General features: G+C 41.5%; 1 protein-coding gene across 4 annotated transcripts in view; it reads right to left on the bottom strand.

The window, feature by feature from the left end:
- CCDC141 (coiled-coil domain containing 141) overlaps positions 1–25,978 on the bottom strand; it is a 149,840-nt gene that overhangs the window by 89,567 nt on the left and 34,295 nt on the right. For all 4 annotated transcript variants that reach the window (XM_045196305.2, XM_045196304.2, XM_045196306.2 and 1 more), the window contains 2 exons: positions 18,655–18,908; positions 3,870–3,986 (listed from right to left, as the gene is read on the bottom strand). In XM_045196305.2, the coding sequence (XP_045052240.2) occupies positions 3,870–3,986; positions 18,655–18,908 (371 nt within the window). The remainder of the gene's footprint in view (positions 1–3,869; positions 3,987–18,654; positions 18,909–25,978) is intronic.

The raw sequence follows: 25,978 nt of genomic DNA on the forward strand, positions 1-25,978 counted from the left end.
TATAGTAGTTCCTGTCATCCCCTCATATTTTTGTAAAGAAATATATATATATATATAAAGAAAGAACGTAGTAAGTGGACTAACAAGCAATGCAGAACAGTCCCTGCTGTTTGGTTTAGCTGTGGGAAGCAGGGACACCTACTTTCCCGGTGTCACTAGATCATTTACTTGAGTTTCACTAATGAATCCCCAGCTCCTGTGAAAGGAGCAGTCCCCCTTCTTCTCCTCATACTCACACCCAAATAAAAGTCCCAAACATAATATGCCACTTCCTGTCTGACACATAGAATTGGAATCCTTCTCTAAGAACAAGGAATGAGATTGTTGCAAAACCACAGATGAAAACAATTTGAACGCTTACATCATGGCTGGGGAAGAAAACATTTTTGGTGCCACTACTAAAATGTGGATATTTTCACAAATATTTTCTAATTGAGTTTTCAAAGCCATGCTCCTCCTTATTCGGAGAGGTCAAGCGTACCCAAGATTGCATAGTAGGTGACAGCAGGAACTGTTTTTTCCACAGAGATGCAACCCGGTATAGCAATATAATCTCTCTTTTTAGAAAACTTGCTAGTCCAGGTGGGAAGAGGTTAGTAAAGCAGTTAAGGAAAATGTTTAACCATCAAAGGTGACTAGGTCCTTCGAGAATTCTTAACACTGAAAACGGGACAGCATCATTGTCCAGTGACCTGGGCCACCACAGGGGGCCCTTCTGAGCACAGGGCCCATGCTTGGGTTAATGTGCTGCTGTTGCCACATTGAAATCCCAATTATTTTTTTAAAGATTTTATTTATTTATTTTTAGACAGAGAGGAAGAGAGGGAGAAGGTAGGGAGAGAAACATCAGTGTGTGGTTGTCTCTTGTGCTCCCCCAACTGGGGACCTGGCCTGCAACCCAGGCATGTGCCCTGACTGGGAATAGAACCAGCGACCCTTTGATTCTCAGGCCAGCACTCAATCCACTGAGCCACACCAGCCAGGACAAAGTCCCAATAATTTTTAAAGAAAACCTCTATATTTTCATTTTGTACTGATCCCTATAAATCATGTAGCTGGTCCTTCCCGTAAAGAACAAGTGAGAGTAAAGTTTATAGAAAAGAGAACTTTCCTTGAGGAGCCCAAAGCTGGTTGCATCTCCATGTCAGGGTCACAGGCCATCTGGACTAGAATAAGGCCAGATGCCACAGGCAGGAGATAAAGCCAGGGGAGCACTTTCTGACACGATGCTTCCTCTCACCACTGCCTCATCACTGTTGGTCAATGTAGCTTTTCAGGATAAAGAGTAGTAGTCTAGCAGTGGGAAATCTGGGAAGCTTAGCCCAGTAGTAACCAGGGGAGAAACAACATCAGGATAGCACTGGAATCTGACTAGTCGAGAGCTAGTATCTGAAAAATAAGCACCCTGACGTGTTTGTTAGTGTGCCCTCCCCAGTCTCTCCCACATGAGCTGGATAGAACATAACCCAGGAAAATGGTCTTGGAACAAAGCAGGGTCCAGAGTCTCACCAGTGGCAGGTCCTCCAAGGGGTCCTCTCCTTTCCCCTGGGGTGTCTGGGGCAGGAGGGCAAACTGGGAACCCTACCTGTAACAACAGAAACCTCTGCACTCGGGGGCACCATGGCCCCAGCTACTCAACAAGAAAGGGACACGTTAGAGTGCCAGTCCTCACAGCTCCCAGGCTTCAGCTGCCAAGGCTGCTGACATACTAAGGGAACACTAACTCACAGGGGAAAATGACAGCTGATGAGCACAAGCAACGCACTGGAATACCTCAATCAGAGGAAACGGAAGTAATGCACTGGGAAGACCCAACATTTAATATATGAACAGAGTATACTTTAAGGTATAAGGAAGGACATTAGACAGATGAAGCAGGAAAATGACAGTTATGAAAAAGAATCACTGTGAGGGATTGAGCATGAAAAATAGAGCCACCAAAGTGAAGAATTAGGCACAAGGGCTGAGGGACAGGAGTTCAGTAGAACAATCAGGGAACTACGAGATCAGATATTGGGGAGGAATAAAGAAGTGGGAGGCAGTAAAAATTATGAGGGGTAGAACACCAATATCTATGGAACAGACCTTCCCCAAATTACATGCATCCGGGTAGGACCAATGTGAACTAGGTGTGGGCAGTGTTGTGGGAAGGAACACGGTGAGGTCTAGGCCTTAGTGCCGCTTACACAAACTGAAAACATATAGCTATTACTTATTTTAGGAAAGGGGATATGTCTAAAAACACATGTTGAACCCAGTAGAGTGGGTGTCTGTGAGAACAGGAATGTGAGGGGCATAGAGAATGAAGGGAAAACTAATGAAAGAAAGCAAGATAATGGCCACGCCAGAGATTTACGATGAATTAAGAGTTTGTGTAATTCCAAATTGTTTAAGGATAAATAAATAAAGGTAATGAGTGGGCAGATAGGTAAAAGGAGACTAAGTACTTAATCTAAAGTCATCAGAGGACCTAGAAAGAGACTAAAAGAATGTTTCTTTCTTCTTCACAATTAAAAGGGCTTCGTAGACCTGAATCAAACATGCTTTTTATACAGTCTCCACTTTTCACAAATGTTATTATTTCCCCCGTGTAGTTGCACTCCTTTCGGCCAGCTCTGAAAAGGTGTTTTTTATACTCATGTTGCTTTAAATATAACAAGAACTGATATTGTCATCTGAACCCTGTCTGCTTTGTGGAATCGTAAACAAAGGGAGTTTGGAGGTCTCCTAGGCCCACCTTCCACAGCCTCAGGAAGTTCCCTTCCCCGTGTCGATCACGTATGGTTAGCATTTCTTTCTGATGGAATCACTGTGGATAAATAAGTATTACCTCTGACACGACTCCCCTTAGTCTCTCTTCTCTGGGTTAAACATTGCTAGGACTTTTAACTCTTGTCATAGACAAACTGGTCTAATCATTATTTGCCTTATTCTGAAACCACCACCCTCTCCTACCCAACTGCTCATCCATCCCCTCAAACCCCCATCTTCTGGAAAGCTGTCCTCAATCACCCCAGAGTACAGGGCCATTTACCTTCATGGGGACCCTCTCAACCCATATGATTCAGGTATGATACCCTGCTGCCTTGAATAACCAGTTATCTTGCCATTGGATTACCGAGTGTCCCAAGTGATGGTAAGTGTCTTAAAACCTTTTTAGCAACAAGTTGTGTTTGAGTATTCATCTCTATTGGGTTGACCTAATCTAAATAACTATTCAATATTTTGGTAATCTTTAAAGATGGTATTGAGATTGGGGGCTCCATTGGCTAGCCATAGTTTGGATGAAAAATCTTATCCTATAAAGAATGCTTCAAGCCCTGGCTAGTGTGGCTCAGTGGATTGAATGCCAGTCTGTGAACCAAAAGGTCGATTCCCAGTTGGGGAACATGCCTGGATTGTGGGCCAGGTCCCCAGTAGGGGGGGCACAAGAGGCAACCACACACTGATGTTTCTCTCCCTCTCTTCTTTTTTTTTTTTAATTTTTATTGTTATTCAATTACAGTTGTATGCCTTTTCTCCCCATCCCTGCACCCCACCCCAGCTGAACCCACCTCCCTCCCCCATCTTCTCCCTCCCCCTTGATTTTGTCCATGTGTCCTTTATAGTAGTTCCTGTAATCCCCTCTCCTCACTGTCCCCTCCCCACTCCCCCCTGGCTATTGTTAGATTGTTCTTAAGTTCAGTGTCTCTGGTTATATTTTGTTTGCTTTTTTCTTGTTGTTCCACTTACTTATACATTCATTGGTTGCTTCTTATAGGTGCCCTGACCAGGGATTGAACCTACAACCTTGGCATATTGAGATGATGCTCTAACCAACTGAGCTGCCCCCAGCCAGGGCTCAATTATTTTCTTAATGTGCCTCTTACCTTTGCTTTTATTTTCAGTTCCTCATGCTTACGGATTAGCTCCTCGTTGTCTGAAAGTGACGAACCTAGACTTTGTTCCCGTAAATCTCTTATGGTTTTCTGAAACCAGCAAGTAACCTAAGAAGCAACAGAGATCAAATTTCAAATGATTAGAAAACTGAGTAAAAATTCAGAACTATTTCCTTAACCTGTCAAAATTTAAGCTACTTCAATGTCTCTTTATATATAAACTCATTTTATGTATTGACTAATTATGGTGGGGCTTTTATTTTTTTCTTCAACCTCTACATGCTTAAGAGAAAGACACAAAATAATCCCCATAAAGCATGAAAACAATTTATCAGTTCAAATTACATGGTACAAATGAAATTATTCAAAATTCTCCTAACAAAGAAGAACCAAAATAGATTCCCACACAATCTATAAATCATGCATGCTTTAATAAATAAATCCCTTTTCCTGGGTAAAGAATATGAATCTGAAAACAGTTACATAGACCCCCATGAAGACATTAAACAGCATATGTAGAATTATATTTCTACTATAAAAAGACAATGCACAAATATTATTTGCTGCAATTGCTGGAAATTTGCATTTGGAAAATAAATGATGAAGTTATTAAAATTCTGTTGATGTTGTAAATGGTGCGTGACTCACATTCATTTAGACTTGATTTATAATGCGTGTCTCACACAGTATTAAAACAACAATAGCAAAGGACTTCAAAGAAGCAGAACATTTTTAAACGATGACTTCAGTGGACATTGGACTAATGACAGGAGGTTTCTGGCTGCAGATTCCTTACCCAAATTAAAGGAGACAGGTTTCTACTCTCGAATCCTATGCTGCATTAGTGCATGACCGCACCATCGCTACTGACCCCTAAGAGTCCACTACACGCTAAACCATTTGCCAGTTGCTTCTTCGGCATCACCTCTATTTCTCTCAACAACTCTGTAACACATACACTATCATCATTGTAGAGACGAGGAGAGTTTAAGCAGCTTATCCAGGACCACATAGTAAGTGACAGAACCAGGATTTGTCCCCAAACCTACATTATTACAAAGTCCATGCTCTTTCCACTGAGCCCTGCGGCCATCCTTGGTAACCTAAAGTCTTACAGCCCTGGGCACGACGGGGAATTACTTCAAACCTGAAAACTTAATCCTGACAGTCCACTCCTATGTTTTTCTCCAGCCTAGACCATCTCACCTACAACAGTCTCAGGGTTTCTCTGAACTTCTATAACGGAGAAACGTTTGAAGTTGGTTGCTAAGGAGAGAACTAGGTTAGTCCTGAAGCTCCGTGCAATAAATGTACACACACACTCACACATACCCACAGTGTTGCGTTAGGGGTTCCCAGAAGAGGACATTCCTCTACCACTACAGGGCTGATATCCCAAAGCTGGTTATGACACCAAATGGTCTATACTGATGTTTAGCGTTATCCAGTGAGAAATAGGCAGTAAAATATGGGGCGAGAGGCTTTCTCTAGCTTGCTACTAATTCTAAATTCTTGTTAATCATCATTTTAGGCCGCCATCATTGCAAAGAAAAAAATAACAGTGACCCTGTAGGAGTTTTCACGTGCAGTACACCTTATTTTCTTTATAACACGTGGTAATCTGTAGATATACCAACATGGGCCAGTCGCCATGTCTCAAGTGTGACGTTTATGCATTTACTATTATCTGAAGATAGTCTGTCTTTCTGGTAACCCAATTTGAACTAGATGATATGTACAATATGCATATTAGAACACAGCATTGTACTGAGTTTTAAAATGTATTCATTTATTTAATTTTTCACAAATAATTTCTCCCAAATGGTTCAGTGAGCCCACATAAAAACACAACTAGAGGACTGATTTAAGGGTTTCATCAAAGAAAAAGGAATCATGAACATAACTAACTTTCAGAGATCATTTAGTTCATTAAGTGTTGGAATTAACTTTTATTTATTCTTAGCTAAAGAGGGAGGAACTCAGAAATCTCAAGAATGCTTTAATAGGGAAAGTTAATATAGAATCTGAGTGAATAAAAAATGGGTCCCAACAGGTGTTTGTTAATCTCTAAAAACAGGTGAGCAGCCTGACCCCCAGATAATCCTATTTAATTTTGTGAGTCAAAGACTTGCCATCCGGCACGTGCGAGCGGTGATGAAAGCGGGGAAGGAATGAGTTGTTTGATTTTTAAAAGGTATCTACTGACCTCAGCCCTACATTTGGCAAATACTCTCTCAACCCCCAAAGAATACCAGTCCTGAGTGGACATGCTATTCCCTGTAAGAGAATGAAGTTAAAGATCTACAGTGAGAGTCCACGTACCCTGATCTCATACCTGCCTGATGAAGTAAGTGGACTGTCTAGAGCTAGACATTTTTACTACCAAATTCACTGTGGGAAAAACATAAAAACAAGCTGGCATACACTGAGAAGTAAGTAGTTCGCGTGTGGGTGTTACGCCTCCTCATGAGGCAGATGTACTGAGTGTGCTGCGGGAGGCTCTCCGAGGCCTTCTGATGTAAAAACACAACAGCCTAACTGACCGAGAGCATGTCGACCACAATGTTCTGCCAGCCAGTAAATCAGTCGTTGCGTCCTGCGCGTACCTACCGCAGACAGCTGCACAGATATTCCAAGAGCACTTTTTTAAGCATTGAAATTAGATCAGCTGCTGTCTGAAAGCCTGAGTGGCAAGTACAGTAAATGATGCATCAGGACATTCTGCAGAACTTGGTCCTTGCAAAGGATGAAAACAGGAGCCAAGGGTTTGGGGCGGTGGGGTGGAGTGTGGAACGAAGGGAAGAACCAAAAGCATTCAGAGTATGCATTGGAAATCAGGTCTAAAGAATGCTGGTTTAAGAGGGACATGAGAACATTTTTCCTCTCCTTCCAGTTCCCGCCTTTTGGCCTGACGAAAGTGTTGTGTTATGCTCATTCCACCGGTTTGACCTGACACACCAGGTACTCAGTGCCCAGAGGCAGGGAAACAATGATGGAGAAGGACTGGGGCAGACCAGTTTTTTTGCAGGGGAAGGGGAACACCTATCCAAGGAAGAAGGAAGACAGAGAGGAAGGAAAGGAAAATCGGCAAAGATGCAAGGAAGAAGCAGTCAGGCACGTTCAATGAAAACTAAGAGCCGCCTTGGATGTTAAAGGGGGTGCCAGGGAGACCCAGGCAGGCGGTGCAGACCTGCACTGTCTGTGTCATAGCCACTCACCACAGGGAGCTATTGAGCGCTTGGAACGTCGCAAGTCCAAACTGAGATGGACTCTAAGTATAAAATACACAGCAGATTTCATAGTCTTAGTATTTTTAAAAAATATTTTATTTATTTTTAGAAAGAGGGAAAGGGAGGGAGAAAGAGAGGGAGAGAAACATCGATCAGTTGCCTCTCATATGCTCCCCACTGGGGACTGAACCCACAACACAAGCATGTACCCTGCCCGGGAATCAAACCTGCAACCTTTACGTTTGTGGTATGATACCCAAGCCAACTGAGCCACACTGCTCAGGACATAGTCTTAGTATTAAAAAATAATAAACATATCTCATTAAGAATGTTCATATTGACTAAATGTTGAAATACTATTTTGGACATGTTGGATTACACACAATATATTATTGTTTTTCGCTTTTTTTATGAGGCTTTTTACTTTTCTAATGTTTCTTTTTCACCTTTTTAATGTGGTTACTAGAACTTTTAAAATCACATATGTGGCTTGCATTGCATATTTACGGTTCTGCAATTCAAGGACATTCAGAATATCCTTATTCATAGATGTAAAGACTGAGTTTTTTAAAAAAGGCTGTTTAAAATAGTGAAGTCAAGAGAACAGTGGGATGAAGTATTGGTTGGCAAGCATCTGTGGACCAGCGGGTGGAGGGACTGAAGTAGAACTAGTGACTCTCTCAGAGAAGTTTATTTGGCTAAGAAAAGGAGGGGTCAGATGAGAGCTTTAAGGAAAGCAGGGATAACAGAGGGGCTTCTCCCACTTTTTAAAAAATTTGATCAGATGAGCATCAAGCATTTTTTGCATGAACTGAAGATGCATGAGGGACAATTGATGCAGGAATGTACGTGTGGGAAGGCTGGAACAGAGCACCACTGAGGGTAGCTTTGAGCAAGGAAGGGCTAGTCTTTGCTTGTTGAATAACCCATCCCCACGCTGACCCCCTGCTGGGGGATGAGAATAAAGACAGTAAAAGAAATGAACCCTATCTTCACAGAGAGCTCTGTGTCAGGCACTACCATAGGCAGGTTACAAGTGATGTCATCTATTTGCAACCTCCTGGGACAAAGATACTTACTCTTTCACTAGATGAGGAAACTGAGACACACACAGGTGAAGCAACTCACGTAAGCTTACACAACCAACAAGAGGAAAGTCCCAAGGTTGGAGGCAGAAATGCCATAGTCAGAACGCATGTAGAACCAAAGGATTCCAGAGAAGAGAAGTGGCTCCTATTAGGCTAGTTTATGAATGTTCCTAAGAGAAAAACCCAAATGCAGCACTTTATTTATTAAAATTTAATTCTAACATGGAAGCGGACCCTGCGTACAACCACGGGGGCTTAATGGACATGCTGCATTAGAGGAAGAGGCTGGCTGTAGGCAGAGGCGAAAACAAGTACAAACTGAGAATTCCAGTTCCCAACTGATGTGTGTCAAAGACAGAGCTAGAGCATGGGCAACACACGAGACACACAGGAAGTCCTCTCTGATGCTCATGGATAAGTGACTCGGGGGGCTAGAAGGCGAACTGCTGCTGCCACCCCAAGCGATGCATCAGGCTGCATGAACTTTCAGAGTCCATTTTTCTGCAACGTGTTCCACAGCCTCAGATCTGATCTTATTTGTGATCCTTAAAATTATGCGTCAGGAGGCGAGCTTGCAATAAACAATTCAAACCACCTTAACAGAAATGGTTAAGGAAAGATGAAAATCTCTTCAAATTAGTCTCATTTTTTTCCACGTATACACAGTTCTTGCTGAATAACAAGTTACTACTGAGACCAAAAAAAAATTATAGCAGCGGAAACAGGGATCAGTTATTTATCTTCTTCAACCTAAGACTTTTTGATAGTCTCTCTTCCGGTCACCAAACAAGCACACATAGACAGACATGCCTTCAACTATAGTTGAACACCACAGGTGACAGTTCTAATGTCTACTTTGATTTTGAAGGCATGTTAGTATTAAAACAACCATGTTTTCTCCCATAAAGATTTTTATTTTTCTTTTTTAGTGTAGGGAAACCAGTTGCCATTATTTTGCATTAGGCAATCCAGTCAAATGTACTCTGTATTTAACTAGGCAATAACCAGACTTGAAATATTCATTTGCTTCATTAGGTGATAATGTGTATCAGGAGAGGAGACATTAAAGCACGTCACTGAGTTTGTACCTGAGGACTTGGGAGCAGGGGAGGAAAGAAAACTACTGCCAAAATGTGGCTTGGTTTTTTAAGATGCATTCGGGGACTGATGTAATTATTGGCTTGTTATTATTTGGACCCTATCTCAGAGATGCCAGGAGGACAATGTTCACAATTTCCCTCGGGGGAAATTTGGAGGCTTTCCATGAATGACTGACATCAACTGGAAGATATTAGTAGTCCTCAACAAATTATTGAACCCGGTATTCTCTGTCGATGGGTATCAGGAAAGCTAATACACAGGTTGGGGCAAAAGTATGTTTATAGTTGTGAGTACATAAAACACAGTTTATTCTTGTATTATTATTTATCAATTTTTGTATTATTTTCCATAAGAACAACTGTAAACCTGCTTTTGCCTCACCCTGTAGGTGTATGTCATAAGGCAAAATCTGTTACTTTATAAAGAGCTTTACAGATAATCTATCTCCCTGTCTGGAATCTTAATTCTATGTTATCTAATTATTCTGAGTGTGTTAACATATCATTTCTCTTCCGACATTTCCATTACAAGAAAAATGGCACTAAGGACTTCTTCCCTTCTCAAGATTGCTTTCAACTCTTCTGTGCGTCTAGGTAGGCTTCCAAATCCTTAATGGTGAAAAGCTATTTAGTCCAATGAATAAAAGCACTATAATGGATGTCTCTGGACCTAAATTTTATATTTAGCATTACCTTTGACTCATTGGGAAGAATCTTTCTAGCAGTGGAAGTTTTTCCCCGCCACCCAAGAAAAGAAACAGACACCAGTAGAGTGGCAATGTGTATCTCTGCCAAAGGTATCTTAGGCATGGTTCTCCCAATATAACTTAACAGGTCTACCCTAAGTGATCTGGAGCCAATTATATTCACTGAGTGTGTGTGTAAGAGAGAGAGACAGAATGAGAGAGAGAGAGAGAGAGAGAGACTGACTGACTTACAGGGCTACTTAGGAGTAGGGCCAAAGCTTCCATTTTCACATTACCATCTGAATTCCTAGGTTATGCAGCCTAATGGACTTCATACTGAAGCTTTGGCCTAAATCCTGCTTGTTGGAAATGATGAGAGCCTGAAACTATCAGATTGACAGGATAAATGACTGCTAAGTTATAAAGGATGTTTTAATTCTTTCAGAGTGTGCCAGTTATTTTATTCGCCTATGAGTGTCCCTACAAAAAGCACTAAAATTACTAGGGCCCCTTTGCTTGTCTTTGGGGACTGAAGGATGGGGTTAGAGGAAGGAATGAGTCACTATCCCTGGCAGCAGTATTGAAAAAAAAGAAAAGTCAATAATCAGCAGAGGTGGGGAAGGAAAGGAGCTCAGGGTGTGGAAGAAGATCCACAGCAGCCCCAGGCCGAGCAGACAGCTCAGGCAGCCGCAGTGGACTCTGTCTTGCAGTGGAAGTGTGTGAGGGTCGGAGCAGCGCAGAGCCTTTCCCGGGGAGCACACATGCCAAACAGCCTTCATCACTGCTGTCCCATCACTGCTGAGAATGTAGTTTAGTCCAGGTGTGTACCCCCCACCCTCTCACTACCTGATGTGGGGGCTTCAGGAATTGTGTCCAATTAAAGAGCTGTTAATCCATCAGCCCAATTGAACAGTACTGTATATGGAAGTAACAAACTAAGCGTAAGGAAAATGTAGTCAACTATAGGAAGTATAAACAGGATAAAGAAATAGCTGAAGAGTAGAGAAAGTTAGAAAGAGGAAAACTGATTTTTAACTTTCTTACAGACAAAGTTGGACTTTTTTGAACAAACTCAGCTGGACACCAAGCCATGAAATGGCATTTATTTACCCTTCCCATCACAACATTTCAGAAAGCTAAGATAATCTAGTGATTTAGAGATCTGGTGTGAGATCTGGCAAACATGTAGGATTTTATTTATGTGCTGGAGATTATCTGGGGAAGTTCGGAGAGTGACCACCAACAAATGGAGTGAAATGATGAACATCTGAAGATCTACTGAGCACTTACTATATGCCAAGCTGTGCTCTAAGCAGTTATACATATATAATGTTTGCATTCACAAAACGTCTATAGGTACCTATTATTATTCCCAGTTTACAGAAAAGGAAACTGAGGTACAGAGGCCAACTAAAAACTTGCTCAAAGTCATGTAACAAGCAAATGTGAAAGCTGGAAGTGACTTCCTTGCCATCTGCCCCAGACTACCTCTTCTATGGCCTTTGCTATGTAATGTCATTGAAAGGCATGGTGGTTAGCATGCATTTGAGTTAGGAGGGGTTTCCATTGTTTTCAAATCACATGCCTCTCCCACAAACACCTTAAGATACTTTGCGTTTATTCTGACATGCCTTAGAGTGAATTCTAGGGACGGCCTATGTGCTAAAATAACATTTTGAGATAAATTTTACGCTATGAATGGTTGGAAAGTCATGCATGCCTGTTACTGGGTTGAACTATTGAATACCAGTATCACCAGGGCTATATCAACCCTTATTTTGATCTTAGGCCAGCCTTTGTTAGAAAGCTACACTCAATGAAAGGTTTTTCTTTTTTAACTCTTACTATGTGTTAGTCACTAAGATAGGCACTTTTATATTATTTCGTATTAATTTAAGCTGGTCAACCATTAATTCAAGCTCTACTCTTAGTTGGAAGGTAGTATTATATAAAGTGTGTGTGCATGCACACATGTACATGTATGAGGTCTGTCCGGGAAAAGTCCAGCCACTGGTAATATAACAGGAACGTTTGCACAGTGTCGATGTAACCTGGCAGCCAAGGAGAGCGGACTGGGATGTGCGTGCATGCACAATGATGACTTCACTGTACCAGTCAGTGGGGTCAGTAGATGCTGTTGACTGAGCGTGTGTACTGTGTGGATGTTGCATTCAAAATGACTGAACAAGTAGAGCAACAAGTCTGCATCAAATTATGTGTTAAGCTTGAACATTCCTCTGCAGAAACTACTTGGATGTAACCGCATCTATAGGCAATTCATGATTAGCAGCTTCAGCTTCATCACAACAATGCACCATGAGCTCATGCATCATGTCTAGTGCAGAGTTTTTTTGGCGAAACATCAAATCACCCAGGTGACTCCTAGAGTCCCCCTAGAGCCCAGATTTGGCAACCTGTGACTTCTGGTTTTTCCCCAAACTAAAATCCCCTTTGAAAGGGGAGAGATTTCAGACCATTGATGAGATTCAGGAAAATACGATGGGGCAGCTGGTGGCGACTGGGAGAACTGTGTGAGATACCAAGGTGACTACTCTGAGGGGACTGAGGTGTCATTGTCCTGTGTACAACGTTTCCTGTATCTTGTGTCTTCTTCAATAAATGTCTCTTTTTTTCATGTTACGTGGCTGGACACCTTCGGGACAGACCTGACACATGCATGTGTACATGCAACGTTTCATAGCTGCCCACCAGGTACCAACTGGTGCCCTGAGCCTGTGCTTTTATGTGTCATCTCTGGTATCATTTTAATTGCCTATTAACAAGGAATATGATTACATATGGTTACATAATTGTTATACACATGGTATAAACCCTTCCAAATGTGAATTCTATTACTCCCCTTCCCCTCACAAAAATGTATATCTTATATGTGATCTGGGTGGTAAAAACAGATCATCTGTGCTTATCTGTGTTTTACTTAATAGTCCTCAATGTCCTTGACATTGTCTTGTACTAAGACACCACGAATAACTTAGTTTTAATTTATCTGTTTGTCTCACTTATGCCTGATTGGAGGAGCAATTGAGAAAAATCACATTCATAAATCTTCTTGCCAATATAATTAATTATGCACAAAATACTCCAAGCTGCTTCTGATTTTCATTAATGAAGCAGCAGATTATCTGCAAAATAAGATGCTGCTGGAATTGGAAAACAATGGTCAGCTGCTCCACTTTAAATGTAAAACAAGTGCACATTTTACATGTGAAAAACAATAATAGAGAAAGAACATTCATGTTTATCAGACTACCACGTCTTAATTAAGATTTTAAAGAGTATTGGTTTTCATTTGTTTGTTTTTCTCTGTGATTGATGTAAATCTTAAGTTGTCATTATTCTGGTTATTCAATTGTTTTCAAAGTAGAAGTAGCTAAACTATTATAGTTCAAAAGCATTAGGCCACAAAACCTTCGACACAGAGAAGCTCTAAATGCGTATTTTAAATGGCCCTTAAGAGAGAAGATGCATCAGCTATTCAACCACATTATTGTTCATCAGTAATCTTTGCTCTAATTTTCCACTTAGTTTTCCTTTTTCTTAAGTGTTTAAAATGATTGACAAAACTAGTACTTTATAAATGTGAAGTTTGACAGCTCCTGTGTTCCCTTAAAATAAGTACAGAACTGACAAAAAAAATACTTGCCCTCCAGTGAAATACATATTTCACTGGTGTCAGCTCCTGGTACCAGCACGTTCTGGGGCTGTCAGGTAGGCCATGGAGCAATGTGATAATCACAGAACCCGAACTGCGAAGCATCGCACCCAGTTCGGTGTCGCTGCTGCTATTCTTCACCATTGCATCATCAATACAACTTCAGAATAGATCATGCAGCAAAACTAAAAACTTAGGTGAGATAATAATGCTTGTATTTACCTGGATTTTAAATACTTCTTTGTTCACATAATACAGAGGGAGGTACAAGTAGGGGGGCATGTAATGTGTTGGGCCTTCACTGCCTTTTCAGACCCTATGACAAAAGTTGCTAATGATAACATAGAAGTTACTATGTGCCAAGTAACATCCTAAGCACTTGATATAGAATAACTCACCTGATAATCTTAACACTTGGAGGTAAAACTATTACATCTACATTTTACAGAACACTGAGCCTCAGGGAGCTTAAATAATTGCTCAGTTACTCAGCTGCTAAGTGGTGGAACCAGGATTTGAACCCAGTCAACAGTCTGGCCCCGGATCTGGGCTCGTACAAGCTCACAGAGACGACAGTTGCCATTGTTACTGACTCCAGCTGCTGTCACTGGTGTTAGCAAGAGGAAGTATAACATGGGGTGTTTTAAGATTAAGAGTTTAAATTTTATATTTAAAGAAATGTTTGACTTATTTATTGACAAATTTTATTAAAATTAATATTTATTCTTACCATTATTATTCCATTGATTTTGGTTCAAGATTGTTAGAAATGGAGTCTAAATGAAAACCTAGTTCTTTTAACCCCAAGTGCAGCCTCTGACAACTAGACAGTAAGAAGAGGCCTTGGCATGTATAGCAGTGATGCTAAACCCACCATAAAGAATATGAGCTGAAAGAGAAAAAAATGTGAGTTGCAAGGCAGAACCAAGGAGAGGAAAGACAAGGAAACTATTTATTAGGGATCTCTTAAAATGGTAGGCATTGTGCTACATGCTTTACAAGTCATTTTATTTAATCCTTACAACAACTCTGTGAGTTAATATTCCCAACTTAAAAAGTGAGATTCATTAAAACAATGAGATACCACTACACACCCATCAGCATGGCAAAGTCCAAAACACATAACCACAAACGCTGGTGGGGGTATGGAGCAACAGGAACCCTCATTCACTGCCGGTGGGAGTGCAAAATGGTGCAGACACTTTGGAAGACGATTTGACAGTTTCTTATAAGCATACTGTTACCATATATGATTCAGTAATTGTGTTCCCTGGTATTTACCCAAATGAATTAAAAACTAATATGCAGACAAAAGCCTGCACATGGATGCCTATAGCAGTTTTATCCATAATTGCCCAAATCTGGAAGCAGCCAAGACGTCCTTCAGTAGGTGAAGGGCTAGATAAACTGTGGTAGACCCCGACAGTGGAGTAGTATTTAGTGCTAACAAGAAATTAGCAATCAAGCCACGAACAAGCATGGAGAAACCTTAAATGCATATTTCTAAGCAAAACATCCAACCTGAAAATGCTACACATTAGATTATTTCAATTACAAGACATTTCGGAAAACACAAAGCTATGGAGACAGTGGAGAGACCAGCGGTTGCCAAGGCTTAGGGAGAGAGAGGGACGACGAGGCAGAGCACAGGGGATTCTTAGGGCAGTGAAATTACTCTGTAGAACCACAGTGGTGGGTACATGTCATCACACGCTTTTTCAAGCCCACAGAATGTAGTACAACACCAGGAGCAAACCCTGACGTAAACTATAGGCTCTGGGTGATAAAGACTGTCAGTGCAGGTTCATCGATCATCACAAAGGCACCACTCTCACGCAGAACGTCGATGGTTGGGGAGAGTGTGCACGCGCGGGGATGGGACACTCTACGCTTTCTGTTCAATTTTCCTGTGAATCCAAAACTACTCTGAAAAATAAAGTCTATGTAAAAAATAAAAAAGCACCTCCCCACAAAAAGGCACACATGCCTCCCAAAAACCATGAGGCCTCATATGTCAGAGAGAACTGACAGAGAACTCACCATGTCAGAAATCTCACTTTAGTTTATCAAGACATCTTTCTAGTTCCAGGGTTCACAATGTATCTAGATTTCCCTTAAGCATGTGACTGGGTTACAGCATTCATTCTGAACAAACCTCCCTCCCTCCCTCCCTCCCTCCCTTCCATCCTTTCTCCCTTCACTACAGAACATTCAAGTGGATGATTATTGCCATAGTCAAGGAGCACGAAAGCAAAATTGCTATCTTAAAAATAAATAAAAATTAACCGCAGCTACTCTTTCACTCTTGGGGAAATCGTTATGTGTTTGGGAAGGCTCTTAGATGAGCATTTACCCTGCAGAGAGAAGGTGTTTGTGTTAATCTGGGTAAAAGAGGCTGCGATTTAAAAGGGATACAGTCGCCCCTCCTTGTCTCCAGGGGATATGTTGCAAGACCTCTAGCAGATGCCTGAAACCAGGAAGATATATATAGTGTTTTTCCTATATATTCATACCTATGAAAAAGTTTAATTCATAAATTAGGCACAGTAAGAGATTAACAACAATCCAGAATAGAACAATTATAACAATATCTTGTAATAAAACATACAGATATGATCTCTCTCTCTCTCTCTCAAAATGCCTTACTGTACTGTACTCAGCCTTCTTCTCCTTACGATGGTATGAAATGACAAAGGCCTTACTAACTGCAGAGCTTTCACCTTTTCAGTTAAAGGAAGCATTTTATCGTGTATTCGAATTGCCAGCATTACTGCTCTTGAGCTCTGGGGCCATGATTAAGTAAAATGAGGGTTATCAGAACATGAGCACTGCGATATTGTGACAGATGATCTGACAGCCGAGGGGACGACTAGCCGACTAAGCTGCGAGTGGTGTGCAAAGCACGATGTGCTGGACAAGAGGACTCCCACCCAGGGACGGACAGTGTGAGATTTCACCACGCTGTGCGGAATGGCACACAGCCTGACATTGAGAATTGCTTAGCTTTGGAATTTTTGATTTCATATTTTCAGACTGCAGGTAACTGAAACTGCAGACAGTGAAACTGCAGGTAAGGGAGGCCTACTGTAAAGTACGTGTATAATAAATTAGGAGGGAGGAGTTTTTGGTGTGGTTTTGGAATCACTAGGGGCAGGTGTTCGGGGTTATGAACTAAATGAAAAGAGGCAAGATGAAGGTTTCTTTAAAGGGTATCATATCAAAATTAGGAAAGAGAGAGAGAAAGAGAGAAAGGGACAAAAAGAGACAGACCCACTTATGATAGGGAGGACAAGTAACTTTGGAAACAGCTGACTGAGAAAGTTTCAGATTGACTCATGTTCTGAGTATTGATTCCCTTTTGTTATGCCAGAATCATCAATAAACAACTATTGCATTAGATGTACTCTGGGTAATAAGCTTGTAAAGGCAGGGTGGGGAAGAGTTAAATTAGGGAGGGGAGTTGGCAGCACAGGACAACAGAAATGGGACGGGAGCTGGCAGTGGTGAAGGTGAAAGGGCTGAGGGCAGAGATGGCTTCAAAAGTGTATAGTGACTTGGAGGAGGAAGTGGCAACTGGAGGTGTCTACATTTAGGTCTCAGCTCTATGCTCCCTCCTCAGAGAGGTCCTCCCTGATTCCTTCTCTAATTAAAGGAGGACAACACAGGTCAGAATTCATTGCCCCATTTGATTTTCATTATAGCTCTTATTATTGTTCATTTGTTTACTATATGTCTTTCTTATCACCCTAAAACAGTGGTCCTCTTCTGGGGTAATTTTGCCCCCCAGTGGACGCCTGCCAATGTCTAGAGACATTTTTGGTTGTCACAAATGAAATACATTCTATTGGCATCTAGTGGGGTAGAGATGAGGGATGGAGCTCAACACTGGAGGGTGCGCAGGACAGCCTCCCAAAAGGAGTTACCTAGAACCAAGGGGCAATAGTGCTGAGGCAGGGAAGCTGCATCAGAAGGAAATTCCCAGAGGAAAGAAAAGGACTTTGCCTTGTGTGTTGCGTATCCCTGCTACTTATAATAGGACCTGTGCATGGTATGTACTCAGCATTAGTTGAGAGCTTGATCATCATTTAAGCCCTCATCTTTTCCAGTTTAACTTAAGAACCAGTTTATCCTGGACTCATATTTGCACCCAGCTGTATGTATGTCTCTCCAATTTGGATCAGAGCAATAATACAAAACACATGAAGGGACCCTTTTCCTATGCATCCAGACCAGAAGACCTCCTTCCACATCATTTCTCTCTGAAAATTTCCTCTACTTAATCTATATACAGATTTAAGCATGGTGTTGAGGCAGTTAGATATACTTCAATAAATATCCTACCTATTTGAGTTGGGGGTTTGCAAAGAGAGTTCCATCCTCTCTTACCTTCAAGTGACAGGGACAAGAAATGAATGCAAGCATAGTGACCACTGATGGTTGCTGTGCCTGCAATCTGGGCCGTGAGCTCTAGTAGGCTTGCAGACTCAACATCCCTCCACCCCAAAGCCCTCTAACCACTGAGCATCCAGCCATAGGCCAAAGTCAAATTTCTTCATTGGCACCACAGCATTCTTCTAGGAGCATTATCTCTATTCTGCACCGATAAACGTTTTCACTGACACTGGCAGCAATCCAGTGCAGCTCAGCCCCGTCATGCCCCTCCAACGTTCAAGCAAATTGCAGTTAACATTTCATCATTTCAAAGGAACGTACCTAAAAGCAGTGACCTGGAAGGAAGTGAGAAAGAGAATCTGATAATAGTCATTTCAAAACTGCTCAACAGCATGCTCCCATTTTATGAAATCCATGTTTTAATGAGAGAAGATAAAAGTATTTGTTGTTATATTACTTGCTTGGGAAAACAACATGGTAGTTTGGACCAAAGACCAAGGTATTTGACCATGACAACTGAGAAACTGACCCAGGAAATAACTAGTCCACACAATAACCAGACTTCATCAGCTGAGGTCAGGACATCGTCAATGCCCCTTGGGGTTACCTGATTTTCTTGCTGGTCCCACTGACATATTTGCAGAACCTGACTCAGTTCCTGCCGCTGTTGCTTCAGGTACTTGTCTAGCTGCCGTCTCCTGTCTTGTAGAAGTTCAAGAAGACTGTCAATCTTCAGGCAGCTATTACGAGCTCCCTGCATCAACTTGGGATTTACATTAGGTCCATCACACTTGAATTTTTCTATGAAGTCAGTGAGTTGTTGACTTTTGTTTAAAAGGGCTAGAGAACGTTCTAAGAGTTCTAGAAGAAAATTAGAAAGAAAACAGAATAATGATATGAGCAAGCTTTTATATAGTAACATTTGGACTCTTCATATAATTTAAAATATATATAACCTTCATACTGAAATAAGAAAGTCAAATGTGTAATTACAAAGTGCCTACAATACAATGGCCAGATGCCCTAGTCTAACAATCACTAAAGCACTAACTCCCAAAAGACGGCATGATTCAGTGCAGGGAGTAAAAAGACTATGGGGTTTGAACACTGGTTCAGGTGGTTTTTAGTGGTCTGTGGGTGGTTAAGGTGCCTAATCTCTTTGGAGTATTCTGTATTCTGGGGTGATTGACTAAAGCTGAGGTTTAAAGGTTAATATCTGGAGTGGACAAATAAAACAATCAATGAATGGTGGCCAGGGGCTCAGATGCCAGGACCTTTGGCAAGGTGGGAAATGTGTGGTCAGTCTAACAGGGTCACCGTCACCAGTTCTGACCAACTGTTGACATGAGAGAATATGTTATTGTCAACAGAGCTTCAATTTTCAAAAGAATTATAAATACAGATTTTTATGTGAAAGCTTCTGATTTTAAATGTTTGTAATTTGTATTTTTAATTGCAAAATACTGATGGGTAAACAAAATGTGCTTCTCTGTCAAATGAGCCACCAGTTTGTGCCCTCTGGAGTGAATAGGATTGTGGTTTGGGCAACATTGTGCAAAAATGGGAGTTTAGGCAAAAATCAAAGGATCACCAAGGGAGAGAGTGTAGAAGGGGGAGTTGAGAGCAGCACTTTGAGAAGCAACCACACTTGGGGGTTAACTGGAGGAGCAGCTGGACTACTGTGCACTCTCCAGGACCGAAACCAAGGAGTTGTCCGTGGCGCATCCTCTTCCCTAATCTCACCGTTCTTAGGACCTGTCAGTTTCACCCTCTATCTCCTGCATCTGCCTACTTTTCTCCATCCCTGATACAAAAATCATCATCTGTTGCCTCAACTTGTACAGTCACTTCTTAATTACATCCCCCCCTCCAGCACATTCATCCATTCTCAATGTGTTAGCCAGGGAGATCTTTTCTAAACACACTATGTCATACACACTCACACTTGAAACAATGGTTTCCCACTGCCTGTGACTTCACAGCCTGGCACGGTCTGGTCTCTCACTCACCTTTCTGATTGTTTCAATCTCTCTCCCCTCATCCCTGTCTTCTTTAACTACCTCACACACGCTATTCTCCCTCCTGCCCCAGAACATTTTACTGTGCCCTGTGCCAGGGACTCCATTCTCCTCAACTCCTGCCTTCTCCACCTTCATTCTACTCATACTTCAGGTCTTGGCCAATTGTCAGTTCTTCAAAGGACAAATGAGATTGAATTAAATACTCCCATTAGGTGTTCTCACAGCACAACATTCCTGTTGTTCATAGTTCTTATCACAGCTATAGTTTTACATGTATGTATTGAGTTAGTTAATTAATCTGTCTTTGCCATTAGCCTCCAATGCACTACGAGGACAAGGACCATGATTATAACCCCAGCACTTCACATAGTGACAGGCACAGGAAAGACGTTCAACTTTTGTAGAATGTTTGGATGAGACCCAATGTATTAAGAGAGGGGGCAGAATTAGGGGAGCTGTAGATGCCAGAGATCAGCAGTCCTCCAGAGATATAAACAAGAGACAATGAGAAAATTTGGGGGTTTATGACAGCAAGCAATAGAAACAGAAGCCAAATTACCAGGTGATGAAGTCAACAAGATAGGAAATCTTTTGAGACTTTTGTTCTTAGAAGAAAAAAAAAGATAGAAAATCAGCTTTTTCTTTTTAGGATGAAAACTGTGAAGAACAAGAGAGGGTCAGTATGGCACCAAATACCACACTAAGAGAAATGCACTAAACCACGTGCACTGTGCTGGGACATTCTGCTCTCGCGTTCTAGCTTTTGGCTGCAAACTACACAGCAATGACTGGGCTGCGGTGGTTGGGCCAATTGTCTCTCTTGACTGGCAGCTGGACAGCTGGAAGACAGAATGAAATAAGTAAAGATACTGTAAAGAGACATCTTAAGACGAAAAGAAAGGAATTTAAAGTGTGTATGGCACATCACCCAAATCTGTCTAATAAGCTAATAAATGGCGTTATCTGCCCAGAGTGAGAAAGGCGTGATCGCGGGCATGGGGCAATTCGGCTGGGAGTCGACAATGCAACAGACAAACAATAAAAACCACCACAGACTTGACGGAGGGCAGAGGATGGGGTAATTCAAATAGAAGAGGGAAAGTTAAAGAGGACATTAAAATTAGAGTGAATGACTCAAACAAGGACGTGGAATTGGAGGTAAACAACACAAGGGGGACGGGGCAGGCGAAAGCCTGTCTGCCTGGAGCAAGCTCTTCTGTGGGAGCACAAGAAACAACCGCGGAAACAAGGCGAAGTCAGGCTGCAGGAGCCCTGCCTGTCAAACCCAAGAGTGCGAATTGGTGTAATCCCAATATGCAGATAAATCAATACCACACACGCACACACACACACACACACACACGAAAGGTATGGGCAGGTGGCAGGGTTTCCACACAGCATTTCTTTTCTCTCCTTCCATAACCAGCTCTTGCACACCAGAGTCTTCAAATGAGAAGGAAACACAACTTTAGGTGCTCGGGCAGTGGAATAGACCAACCTGTTCTGGTCCCGACGAAGTACATACAATTAGCCAAAATTTCCATTTGCAATCTTTTTCTGGTTTCTGTTTCAGCTTCTGCCAAGAGAGTTTAACCACTACCACAGCATCGTCAGGAATACAGCCTCCTGAGCCAAAGTGAACTTGTAAAACGTGCCCAGGCTAACGTCGGTCGGTCACGGCTACCAAGCCGGTCGTTGGAGAGGCTCAACTGTTCCCTCGGTTCCCTCCGTCAGTCCCTCATGTTTTACTTTCATACTGTTGATGTTTTCCTGGCTATTTATTCCTTCAATTGATCATACAAAGTGCTGTATTTTTTCTCAAGGCTAAACTATCTACACATATCCTGACTTTCAAGAAATATAAAATCTCTACAGTGCATTTATTTTAAAGACTGTGTTTGTACTCTTTGTTTTTTAATACGAATTTTGCAAGCATTAATAGAAATATGATGCTGAAGTAATATATATGTCTTATTATTTACGCCATATATTTAATCCAGGGTCAGATTTCGTAAGAGCCACAAACTGAAGTAGGCAACAAGTGATGAACATCGGTATCAGTTGCTGGGACAGAGCTCCAGTTAGATCCCTGGGTAACACCGCATGTTCTAAAATTACTGGAAGAATGCATCATTAAAGCATAATTTTAGACCATTTTTTAAAAGTAGAACATGGAAAGGGTTTTTTTTCCGCTCAGTTAATTTAAGCCAGTTTACTTCATCAAATCCAGATCCTTTTTATAAAACTGTTTTTGAAGAGTTGGGCTAATCCTCATGAAACAAAATCATTTTTAAAGACCTTATGAAAAGCTATTCTAAAATTTTTTTATTGTATTTTTTCCATGACCATTTATCCCTCTTATATAGTCCTCCCTCCCCACACCCAGCAATCACCACACTGTTGTCCATGTCCATGAGTGCTTTTTCCTTTTTGCTAGATCCTTCCACCCCTAACCCGCACCCCCCCCACACACACATAGCTATCAACCTGCTCTCTATTTATGAGTCCTGTTAGTTCAGTTTGTTCATTAGATTCCACACATGAGTGAAATCATATGGTGTTTGTCTTTCTCTGTCTGGCTTATTTCACTCAGCATAATGTTCTCCAGGTCCATCCATGCTGTTGCAAAGGGTAATATCTTCTTCTCCTTCTTTTAACTACTCGGTTGTAAAGATTGCATTTTTTGCATTTACAAAACCCTGCTTACTGACACAATACGTTCTCATGTGAAGCTAGTAGATATTTAATAAATTTTAATTAATTGTTTTGATTGTCATTATATCTCAAAAAGTAGCAATTAAGTATATTTTATTTTTTTCTTTTTGAGCATTTTAATTTCTTTCCTTCTTTCTTTCATTTTAATTAATTAATTTATTTTTATTCAGTTACAATTGTCTGCATTTTCTCCCCTTCCCTCCACCCCACCCCAGCCAGTCCCACCTCCCTCCCCCACCTCTACCCTCCCCCTTGATTTTGTCCTTGTGTCCTTTTAAAACTAATACCTAGACAGTTTGCCATAATTAAGCATAAATAGAAAATTCAGGATGGATAAATGAGGAATGTACACAAGTTAAGTGAATTTATATCTTGCTAAACAATCTTTCCAAATGCATTTCTAAAAAGTATCCAGGTCACAGACTGGGCATTGAGATCATGGGTGATGATTCTTCTAATACATTTTAAAGCATTCCAGTGTTCCTCCATGGAATGGTGCTGCTTAAGCTCATTCAATGAGCATTTGCAAATATACACAAAAGCACAGAGAACAGTATAATGGGCCCTGATGAACCTATATCTCAGCTACATTTAAGACATACATAACATCTACGGATAAGGAAGTAATAATATGATTGCTCCTGAGAGGAAGCTTCTTATGCGTCACGTTTATTTCATAAGGCACTCGGCATTCTGGAGGGTGCAACTGCGATCCATCAGCTCTCAGAACTGACTTTCTTTCCTCGAGGTCTCCACGGTACCGTGTGTATTACTCAAGTTCCCAGCATTCCATCTCGTCTTACACTGTCATTAAATACAAATAACACTCCATAAACATACTTTGGAATGGATGCTATTCTAAGTCCTGGAGATCCAGAGATGCACTAGTCCCTGCCCTCCACAGCTCACAATTTGGTGACGGTGACAAACAAGGGAACAACTGATTGCAGCGCACGTGCTGGGCGGCACAGTGCAGAGGACGCTCAGTGGTCAATGGGCACAGGCCCCACAGAGCTGCGGGGCTCTGGAGGGCAAGGGCCACACACTCCCCTGAATCACGACTCTGGGTCGCCCTCCTGGCATGGGTTTGAAAGATACTGTTTAATTATGTGTTGTGGAATTGAGGGCCACCAGGCTGGTAAGTGGTCTTGAAACTATGCTTTCTGGAAAACACTTTAACTAACTAGGCATGTTGCATCCATAGAAGAGAAGGCTGCTGCGGATATATTAGTCTTCAACTATTTGAGGGATTGTCACATGGAGGGAAAAACAAACTTAGTCTGGAACATTCCAAAGGGCAGGAACTTCACTCCATTCATCCTGGTCCTGGCTTCCAAAAGGGTGCAGAATAGGTTTCTAACATACGAAATGGCCTTAGCATTGGTGAATGAGGAAAAAGCATAGGGGAAGCTAATTAAAATGCAACGAATATTAGGGGTAAGTTTGATTATGGTTTCTACAGTTATTACATTATTAACTTTTGTCATCCTAACATTCCCATTTTGTGGTACTCACTGATCGACATTTCAGAACCTTAACAGGATGGCTAGCTTCATTAATAGATATAATTTTCTTGAAATATAACTGATTATAATAATTTTCAGGTGCACATTATAGCGATTCAATGTTTACATACATTACAAAATGATCGCCACAATAAGTCTAGTTACCATCTGTTAACCATCATTACAATATGATTGACTATATTCCCTAAGCTGCACATTTATCTAAGCCCAGCTGTGGAAGCAACCCAAGTGTCTACCAATGGATGAATGGAGAAAAGGATAAAAATCCATGGTACGTATATACAATAGAATTCTACTCATCCAATAAGAGAATGAAATGTTGCCATTTGCCAGAACATGGATGGACTAGGGTAGGAGAAATAGGTAAAGTAGATTTAGAGGAATAAGTTTCCAGTTTTAAAATAAGTTATAGATGTTATTTTATAAAATATGTTATAAGTAATACGTTAAGTTACTTTATTACTTTATTAAGTTACTTTATTACTTTAATACGATAAGTTATTTTATTTCCTTAAATTTAAAAATGACAAATATCACTATGGTCCGAATGTTTGTGTCCCCCTAAAATTCATGTTGAAGTCTTAATGCCCAAGATGGTGGCATTAGGAGGTGGGGTCCCTGGGAGGAGGTTAGGTTGTGCGAGTGGAGGCTTCATGAGCAGGATTTGTTCTCTTATTAGAAGAGCCCTCATAGAGCTTCGACCCCCTGCCCCCGGGGGAGGATTCGATGGGAACTCTGCACCCTGGAAGAGGGCCCGCAGCTGACCAGGCTGGCACCTGATCCCAGGCTTCCAGCCTCCAGAACTGTGAGAGATAAATATCTGTCATTTATAAGCCACCAAGTCTGTGGCATTTTTCTATAATAGTCTGAAAAGACTAAGTCAGATAGGCAGTCTTTAACTGAAAATCAGAATTTTGTCCTTGAATATGCATTTTAAATCAGCTAATCTTAATCATGTCCCACTGAATTACTTGTTAAACAAATGCCATCTACTCCTATTTTATGAAAACAAAGCCCTCAAAGCCACCATTGGGCACATCCTGCCTGGATATCCAGAGCCAGATAGCCCAACCAGAGTCCCCTGTAACCTCTGTGCTTCAAGGGTCACAGAGAGGAACACAAAAATATCACAATAAACGTGCCATCAGGATGGATGGATGGAAGGATATTTTGTCACCACAAAAATAAACTATGTTTCCTGCCTTCAGCTAGCATTTGCATCCATCTTCCCGATTAAGAGGAGGGCTGGCGGGCACTTGCAGACGGTTCCTTGAAAGGCAGGGCACCAGTCCCAGTGCGAGCTGGAGGCCAGGGCCCTGCGGTCTAAGGCCTCCAAACAAAGCAGCATGTGACCCATCTGCCACAGGCCCTGGCAACTCCGAAGAAGCCAAAACAACAACAACAACAACTACAACAACAATAAAACAGCATTAAGGCCACTTTTCCCTTTCAGCTCCAACCCAAAATATGTATGGAAAAGTCCCTACTCTCACTCACTCACTCCCCCCAAAATGCTTGCATTCGATGAACCTCTTCAACAAAAGCATCAATCGCTGTCAGGTTCCCGGAGGTACAGTTGCTCTGCTGCTCATACTGGCTGGATGAAGACTGAGACCACAGACCCATCTCAGTGACCTGGACCCAGATTCACTTTCCAGTGTCCTAAGAG

The sequence above is a fragment of the Desmodus rotundus genome, chromosome 2, assembly GCF_022682495.2.
Source record: "Desmodus rotundus isolate HL8 chromosome 2, HLdesRot8A.1, whole genome shotgun sequence".
In the NCBI taxonomy this organism is placed as follows: Eukaryota; Metazoa; Chordata; class Mammalia; order Chiroptera; family Phyllostomidae; genus Desmodus; species Desmodus rotundus.